This window comes from Rhagoletis pomonella, unplaced genomic scaffold (genome assembly GCF_013731165.1).
Source record: "Rhagoletis pomonella isolate Grant_MI unplaced genomic scaffold, Rhpom_1.0 Rhpom_scaffold_04462, whole genome shotgun sequence".
NCBI classification, from domain to species: domain Eukaryota; kingdom Metazoa; phylum Arthropoda; class Insecta; order Diptera; family Tephritidae; genus Rhagoletis; species Rhagoletis pomonella.
Window position 1 is genome coordinate 5,416 of NW_023463012.1, and position 9,182 is coordinate 14,597.

A 9,182-nucleotide genomic window follows, 5' to 3' on the forward strand; every position below is an offset into this window, starting at 1 on the left:
GTTAACAATTCTTTTTTTTCGTGAAAACTGTCAAAAAGTTATTAAAAATATTTAAGTGCAAAACTGTTATATATACCTTAATTTACATTTTTGTCTGCTGGTTTTATTATTGTTGTTGGATTGACTTCAAATCTTTATGAGAGAGGGAGTAGGGGTGTACCAATAAGAATATACAACAAAAGTATGAACGTCGTTAGAACTTGGAAAGATAGCGGTGGCTGAAATAAAAAGTGTTACACATGTTACAGTTTTGATCGTCTCTGTATAACGGGCCCACGTCCAAACTTCCCTGCCGAAGCGGCAATTCTAGCCGATGAGCGTGATAGCCTTCGTCAGGCCGATCCCGGAGATCCCCGAATCAGGGATCTCAACACGGAGATTCGGCAACTAGTAAACGTACATAAGCGGAAGAAGTGGGAAGAGCATCTGAAGACCTGTAATTTCACCTCTGGTGTGAGTAAGCTTTGGTCAACCGTGAGGTCACTGTCCAATCCGACGAAGCACGACGACAGAGTCGAAATTTCTTTCGGCAACCATGCTTCGTCGGACCCGGAGCGATGCGCGAGCTATTTTAGCCGGCAGTTCATACTGCATCCTCCGGTGGACAAAGCCAAGCGTCGAGTGACCAGAAGGCTGCACAAACTGCCAACAACCTGTGCCCCCCTTGCTTTCACTTGCGGTGAAGTTCAGGTGGCCATCGGTAAGGCGAAAGCCTCCAAAGCCATGGGTCCCGACGGAATATGCATGCTGATGCTGCAAAATTTAGGTCCTGCGGGGGTAGCGTACCTAACGGAGGTCCTCAATTTGTCTATGGCCACTCTCATCATCCCAGACATCTGGAAGGTGGGGAGAGTGGTCACACTGCTCAAACCGGGAAACCTGCCAACAAAGGAGATTCTTATCGGCCGATAACACTCCTTTCCCCGGTAGCGAAGACACTCGAGGCCCTGCTGCTCCCGTATTTCACAAACCACTTGACCCCAGCGAAGCATTAGTATGGTTTCCGTAAAGTGCACAGTACAACAACAGCACTTAACGCCATAAATACTCAGATAACTCGTGGCCTTAACCGAAACCGTCCCTGTGAGAGAACGATTCTAGTAGCGTTGGACTTGTCAAAGGCGTTTGACACCGTCTGCCATTCCACGCTACTAGAAGATATAGAGGCTTCCTCTCTCCCACAGAGGCTCAAACGGTGGTCGGCAAATTACCTAAGTGGTCGACACTCGTCGGTAATGTTTAGAGACAAATCGAGTAAACTTAGAAAAATAAAACAGGGGGTTTCACAGGGTGGTGTCCTTTCCCCGCTACTGTTTAACTTTTACATTTCAAAGCTCCCTCAACCACCGGAGGGAGTCTCCATTGTCTCTTACGCCGACGATTGCTCGATCATGGCGACTGGGAATGGAATTGATGACCTGTGTTCGAAAGTAAACGGGTATCTCTACGAACTTTCCCGCTTCTTCAATGCAAAGTGTCTAGCCCTCTCCCCTACGAAATCCTCTGCGACCCTGTTCACAACCTGGACGAAGGTGAGGCTACCGCTGGGAATTTACGTCGATGACACACCAATTCCGACGGTGAATACACCCAAAATACTCGGAGTAACATTCGACAGCCTGCTCTCCTTCTCTACGCACGTAACCGCTATTGTCAATAAAGTACAGAGCCGCAACAAGGTCCTCAAGTCGCTAGCCGGCAGTACTTGGGGTAAAGACAAAAAAAACTTTGCTTGCAACATACAAGGCAGTAGGCCGGCCGGTTTTAAACTACGCAGCGCCAGTGTGATCGCTGGGGACTATTAGGACGCAGTGGGCGAAGCTACAGACTGGACAGAACACCGCACTCAGGACAGCGACAGGATGCCTCCTGATGTCGCCCGAACATCACCTCCACAACGAGGCACAAATACTCCCCATAAAGAAGCACAACATAATCCTTTGCAAGCAGTTCCTGATCGGGAGCCACAGAAGTGGCCACCCAAACAGACAGCTGCTTGCAGAGGAGCCCTCGGCTAGGCACGTCAGGAGGCATCTATATGAACTGACGGACGAAGTCCAGAGGTTGACCAAGCAGGGAGTCAGTCTCGAGTTATGTAGACTCTAGACCTGTAAATTCCGTTCTAGGAATACCGCCACTGGACATAGACGAGACGGAGCTTCATCTGCCTCGGGAGGCACGAACGACAATATCCCAAATCCGCTCTGGCTACTGCAGCAGGTTAAACTCCAACCTGAGTAGATTGAATGAGGGTGTGCCAAATGAGTGTCCGGCATGCGGAGAGACCCCACATGACTCGAAACATCTCTTCGCATGCCCGGAAAACCCGACAACCCTAACGGCTTTGTCCTTGTGGACCAACCCGATAGAAGCTGCACGCTTCCTAGGTCTGCCGTTAGTGGAACTTGACGACAACGACTGAGATATCAACCGATCTGGGCGGGGTTGTTGTAGCCGCTACAACAACAACAACAACAACAAGCGCTATTATCTTTGGCCTATGGAAAGTTCTGTTCTTCAGTGCTTTCAACCTAAAATAATAATTGTTCAACGCAAAAGTTCTTATCAGGTGCTGCGAATCAAGCAGGGCATTTGATAGTTAATTAATGATTTATTAACCGAAAATTACATAATTAGTTTAAAAGTTTACACCCTTCACTACAAGTGCGTGTTAAAATTTTACGGATCTGGTCATACATTTGGGCGTAATAGGCCGAAATTAATGGGCAAATAACTAAACCGTACTCCAGGCCCTTAATACCGAACGATAACTGTCACTTTATTTCTAAGCTTAATAAAGCTTAAATAACTAATAAAATTTGTTGCAAAAGATCAATAGATGCATTAAATTGTGTTAACTAAAGCAAAGATACTTGCAAAACGGTAATATAAAAACTTCTCAATTCTCATGCAAAATATATAACATTAGAACATACATGCAACCATGACAATGAAAGATATATGTATATATAACATTCGTAAGTAATTCCAATGCATCGCTACACTGAAGTCCAAGTGAATCAGAAATTTTCATATTTCTACAATTTTACAAGCATTGGCTTATGTATGCAAAAAACTTACATTTACGGTCAGCTGATCCTTTAAGAACTGCAAGTAGAAGTTCAAATCCGATTTAGGCATGAGTTCCCGACCCCAACAAGCAAGTTTTGCTAGAATACGCGATGACATGTTTACAATGAAACCGTCTTGACGATTTAATAAGTTAAGGAAAGGCCCCCAAGCACACTCTTTATTTTGTTTTGCGTAATCATGGAAGAAATGAACACGCGAACGTTCTTCTTGCAGCATATCATCGATCATCACAAGTATATATTGTATCGTCTGATATTTTGAAACATGGGCGAGCAGATTCAATAAAGTTTTCACCGCTTGTGCAGAATTTTTTTGAAGATAGGCAGCCTTGGCAGTGTCCAGTGCGCTTATTGCATTAAAGTCCTCTTGTGATATCATCTGAGACTGCATGTAAGATGCCCAGTTAATTGTCCTGGTACGTATATCAGCTGCCTGCTGTTGCAGTACTGAAGTGGCAGCTATCATATCTTAAAATTATTTTAATTTTTAATTATCGGTGATATTTGCATTTTGGAAAATGTACAAATGTTTCGCTAAAGAATAAGAATACTTACCAATATTATCATCGGGCAAATTTATTAAATCTTTAACGTCTGCCATTTTTTTGCTTACTTAGATAAAATTATGCACGGGAATATTCTAATAATTTTCAAGAAATGTCCGCGAATTTATCACTTTTTTCGATGCTGCGATTAACTTAATATTCAGCTGACAAAAGTCACAAGACCAAGACAGCAGAGATGCAATCAAATAGGAGTTTAGTATTTCTAAACAAAGGTTTCTTTAGGGCTCCGTCACACGGTCAAGGAGCGCGATATTTATTGACAGTGGATCATGTAATATTAGCTTCCCCACAAGAACAGTGATAGTCATTTGATTAATCATGTGTTCTTAATAGTGATGGAAATGTCGTTCAAACACTCCCATCACGTTTTTAAGGCCAATATGCAAAAAATTAAAAAAAAAAAAAACAAATGTATACATGTGATTTTCTCTCTTCTATCTACATATGGCCTTATTTAATGGTATCTTTTTTTAACCAACGCAAAATTGGCAAATGAGTTAGTAAGATAATTGAGAATGTAATAATTTCCATCACCCAATTCTTGTAGGGTTGGTTCCACACGTTTTCCGGGAAGATTCGGCAATTAGAGCTTAAAAATAAGTTGCTCTCTCACAAGTGTCAAATATGTGTCAACACGTGCCACAAGCACACAGAACGTGAGGAACGCAAAAAAACACAATTCATGCCCTGAATCAGCATATCAGCTCACGGTGCAGCGAACAAAGGTGGCGCCGTCAGTAGTACCGCTACTTTAGGTTTGCCGATTTTGACAGTTGTGGTAACTTGTAAATAAACCTTTGTTTACAAACCAGCGAAAGAGAAATTTGAATTATAAGTGAAAAATCAGTTTAAATCGTGTTAATTTGCAATTTGTGAGTGATTTTTGAGTTGAAGACTGCGTAAAAACTAATACAATGAAGTGCTGTGTGTTAAATTGCGACAACCGTCAAGATGCAAGAAGCGTGGATGCAAGTGTAGCGCTGGACGAATCGGTGCATTTTGTATACATAGGGCACGGCAAAGCCGTTTTCGAAATGTTTCTCTATTATTATATTAACATCATTTCCTCACAATGATTTTGTTTCTGCTCCACGCAGTTAACTAATCAGTCCCGCAGAAAACTGCAGCAGCCTTAATTGCAAAGCAAGGGAGTGCACTAAAACGTTTGCTGAAACAGCCTCAATTACAAAGCAATGGAGTGCACTAAAATGTTCACTGTTCTCTAATAGATTAGGTGAAAAATGCAATATTTTCGCATTTAGCAAAATTAAAACACGTTTTTCGCAGTAAAGTGAACAGCTTTGGCTGTTTCAACTCGTTCTTCTTTTCGCTCTATTCTTTGTTTACTTGTGGTACACAAATGTCAACGCCCCGGACGGCGCAATCTTGTATTCTATCATTCTTGATATCAGCTCTAAACAATATGGGTCTTCATCTAAAGTGATAAAGGGATAAATTACTTAAAATTATAGGTTTATCCGCATGCTTTCATGAACGCACTTTCGTAAATAATTGCACAAACTTATTTGTTATTTAACTCATCTGGCTAGTTACGTTTCATTTTATTGTGCTAATTTGATTTTTATGTGTTCGTAGCAAAATCGACATCTTGGCAGTCTGTCAGGGTTGAATTTTGCTAAAACGTATACGTTTAATCACCAAAATCGTTTAATAAAGTAATAACCTTTGATTAAATAGATTTTCATACAAAGTTTGACAGTTGATTTATCTCTCTTTGGGGACCAATTGGTGAAAAACTGCGAAAAGGTTTATTACTGTATATACTGTGTTTCTGTTAAAAGTATTTCGTTGTTGTGGGCTGACTTCTCTTGAGTTTACTTTCGCCAGCTAACCACTCCGCTTTTTTCAGCATTTCTGAGGTGTTAGTAGTCAAGGACAGTTGTTGTAGACCCTCGTGTCATGAACACTGCCTGAATATCCAAGTACCATGCGACGTATTCTTTATTTCTCGTCACAGACAGCCTGAACTTTGAGAGTGTAAATATGTTTTCGCGAAAAATACGCTTCAGGATCCTGGGAAGGTTTTTCGGCAAGTTTAACTTCCGTTCCGTCCACATGGCCAATGCAACACGGTAGCTCGTGAGAGGTTGCAGCAATTAGAGTTTACGGTCCTGATCGCCCGGCCAGCATAAAAATTGGTTTTTTAGCTTCAGAGTACTGTGGAATACTCCATCGAATGGGTACTAAAGGCAAATAAAATAAAATCCTAATAGTGAAAACTTTATTGAAATGGTTTACCTACACCAAACATACTTGCAATTCTTGTTATGGTTGCTCCTTCGCCACTTGAACCCAAACGGTATAGCGCGATCATGAGATGCGTTTGTACGGATAATTTCTTACAAGAGCGCGGGCCATTAAAAAATTCGTCGTCTTTTATTAAATTAAGAATGAATTCAATGTTTTCGGGCAGATTCGAACTATTTCGCGAAATCTATTTGCGGCCAACTTTGGCAAAATGTCTTCTAAGAAACTTCGGGTCTTGGGCACAGAATGGTGAACAAAAAGATATACATACCCTAAAAGTTCAAATGCGCTGATCGCCAATGTTAACTCATCCCAAATTTCCTCTCTAGTTTTCGTTGGATTTCTAAAATATACAGGAATGAGATATATGAGATATATGGATAAACACGAAATACAAACGATCAAATGTAACTTACCATCGTCCCTCGCTAGGGCAGGCACCTTGCCGTTGGTGCGGGGGCTTAGCTGAACCTCCATTCAGTCCTTCTCTGGACTGGGGTAACGCAGACGCTTTCAGCTTCTGCGCTACCCTCTTTCCAGCTTAGGGCTGCGGGCGGACAGCGACCAAGAACTGCCACCTCCTAATGCAGGGTGTAACGCGACACCGTGCCAATTGGACGGTTTGCAACCAGGAGGGAAAACCGGCTGTATTTTAACGGCGCCTTCTCGACACCGGGCCGCCTCGAGGAGTAACGGTGGCCTTACTGCGGCAAGGGGCGCTGTCGTGGCGGACGAATGAAATCCCCAACAACTACTTAGACTGCTACGCCTGGCTGGTCAGGCTTGCGGTCGTACGAACAAGATGAATACAACTAAAAATGAACAACAAAAGCAAAATCAAGGTACAAACAAGCAACAACAACAAGCTAACAACAACAGCAACTACAAGACTAGGAACACAAATAGCACAAAAGCACAAGAAAAGGTACAAGAGAAATCTAAAGGTACAAAGCAACAGGAACGGAGGAAGAGATTCCTAGAGGGCCTCTCCGATGCTGAAGCGGCACTCTTTTTAGAGCACGCGCGGGAGGACGATGAACCCTCTACGAGCAGCGGCATCTTCCACGAGAGGGCGCTGAGAGATGACAGTGGGCTTGAGACCACGAGCGGTAGTGGGAGAAGGAGGTACCACAGCGAGTCCTCTCGCGGGCGAACCAGGTCCCCTAGTCAGTACGGATCGACGACCTCGCGCGTCTCCGTGAAGAACGAGAAGGGACGCCACTTGGATAGAAGGGCGAATCCACCAGCTCTTCCTCCCGCAGGGAAACCCGGTTCGCTGACCGACCCCAGGAGGTTGGGGCTTAGTGGCTCCGGGGCGAGGCACTATGTGAGGTACATTGAACAAGGAAAGACTCCCGAGGTAGCTAGGGAGCTAGTTCTCGCTAGATTGGCCCCACAAGGGTCGAGTAAGCGGGACTCTGAGCGCTACGACAGTACGACCGAACCCGCGAATGAGCGGAAGAGCGGGCATCAGCAGCAGACCAGGCAGTATGGCTCTCGCGAACAGACCGCATCCGCCGCTGGGCGGAAGAGCGGGCATACCAGCGAGGGTCATAAACCGGCGCCCGCTGAGAAGCGAAGTGACGGACAGCACCTTGCTAAGGGGGGTAGGCACGACAGGCACACTGGCGAGACCGCACCCGCTTACAAGCGGAAGAGCGGGCATAGTCGCTATGATGAGAGGCACAGAAACCAGGACAACAAGGTGGAGGGCTCCGATGAGACCGCACCCGCGAAGCGGAAGAGCGGGCAGTTAACACCAAACACTCCGGCCCCAAAGAAGCAGCGAGAGTATCCACCCCCTCCAACATCGGGACCCGGGGGTAAGCATCTGGAGCCAGCGGCTTCTCAGAGTGGCGTAGGGAAAACGCCTAACTACTCTGATGCACTAAGGGGCATAAGGGTTCCGGTGCTGCCTTGTGACTACCCTGCGGAGGCACTGAGTCCGGATGAGCTAACTGCCCTACAGGACGCCATAATGGACGAGGTAGACTGCAAAGGTGAGGGCACGGCTAAATGGCTAGAGGAGGTCACACCGAAATTAGTTAGCTGGAAGGGGGGCCCGGCTGTGCGTGAAACGGGGAGATGATATCCCACCCATGCACAACATGACCATCTTCCTGCCGAGAAGTGCGGACAAACCGTCAGAACATGCGTTAGGGCTGCTAAGGGCGCAAACGGGGGTCTCAACACCCCAGCGTGGCGCGTAATCTCAAGCAGCATAGAGGACAACGGCCTGCGTTTGAACGTCGGCATTGATGAGGACTCTTTTAGCAATGTCCGAAGGGCAGGGTACAAGCTGAACTACAGGTTCAGTTTTATCACCATACGGCCTCGACGACAGAAGGCTGCGGAAGAGAAGGAGGGAGGCGAGGAAGCTATGCAGGTGGATGGAAGTCTGCCGGCTGTAGCAACCTTACAGGCAACCACGTCAGGGGAGCGCGCGGTGCTCTGAGCCGACACCTCTGGCCCAATCCTCCGACGAACGAGGTACCGATGTGCGAGACACGGCAGCTAGTATACAGGGGAATGTCCCCTCTACGCAGGAGCTGCTCGAGGGTATTGATTTGAGGAGGCTAGAGCTTGACAGGGGAAGCGAGAGCGAACTAAGGATCTCGAACCTGGATGAGCAATTATGAGGCACCCACCGCCCTTGTCAGTAGCCCAGATCAACCTGCTCCACGCGGTTGCGGCCTCGGCTGTAATTGTGAGCAGGTTTTCTACGGACGATCTGGGCATAGTACTGATTCAGGAGCCGTGGACATACAGGGGCCAGGTAAGGGGCCTCAAAGGAACACATAGTAAGGTAATATGGGACCTCTCCGTTGAGAGGCCTGAGCATGTGTAATGGTCAGGAATGATATCGATTTTTTCTGCATTACAGAGTTTTTAAGCCAGGATCTGGTAGCAGTACAAGTGACGCTTTGGGTGGAAGGAAGACCCAGGGACATAGTGTTTGCTGCCGCTTACTTTCCGGGGGATAACCACAGCATTCCCCCTGCAGAGGTACAAGACCTGGTGGAGCATTGCAGAAGAGCCCGACTTCCTTTAATCCTCGGTTCCGATGCGTATGCCCACCACGTTGAGTGGGGCAGCACCGACATCAACAAACGGGGTGAGTTCTTACTTGAGTACATTCTAAGTGAAGATCTGTATATAAACAATGTTGGGCAATGTCCAACATTTGTCACTAGAGCCAGGCAGGAAGTCCTTGACCTGACTCTCAGCAACGATCTGGATAATAATCTGATTGGAC

General features: G+C 45.9%; 1 protein-coding gene across 1 annotated transcript; it reads right to left on the reverse strand.

The window, feature by feature from the left end:
* Positions 1-3,037: 3,037 nt before the first annotated feature.
* Positions 3,038-3,835, reverse strand: LOC118754715 (V-type proton ATPase subunit H-like). Its single transcript, XM_036489602.1, has 2 exons — positions 3,648-3,835; positions 3,038-3,560 (listed from the first exon to the last, which is right to left on the reverse strand). The coding sequence occupies exons 1-2, from the start codon at positions 3,691-3,693 to the stop codon at positions 3,061-3,063; spliced, it is 546 nt and encodes a 181-aa protein (XP_036345495.1). The 5' UTR covers positions 3,694-3,835; the 3' UTR covers positions 3,038-3,060.
* Between the last annotated feature and the right edge of the window lie 5,347 nt (positions 3,836-9,182).

Bases quoted from the DNA above. Each gene is read 5' to 3' on its own strand.
- LOC118754715 (XM_036489602.1), bottom strand. From the start codon at position 3,693: ATGGCAGACGTTAAAGATTTAATAAATTTGCCCGATGATAATATTG. The intron at 3,561-3,647 runs GTAAGTATTCTT...AATAATTTTAAG, and splicing joins TTTGCCCGATGATAATATTG to ATATGATAGCTGCCACTTCA.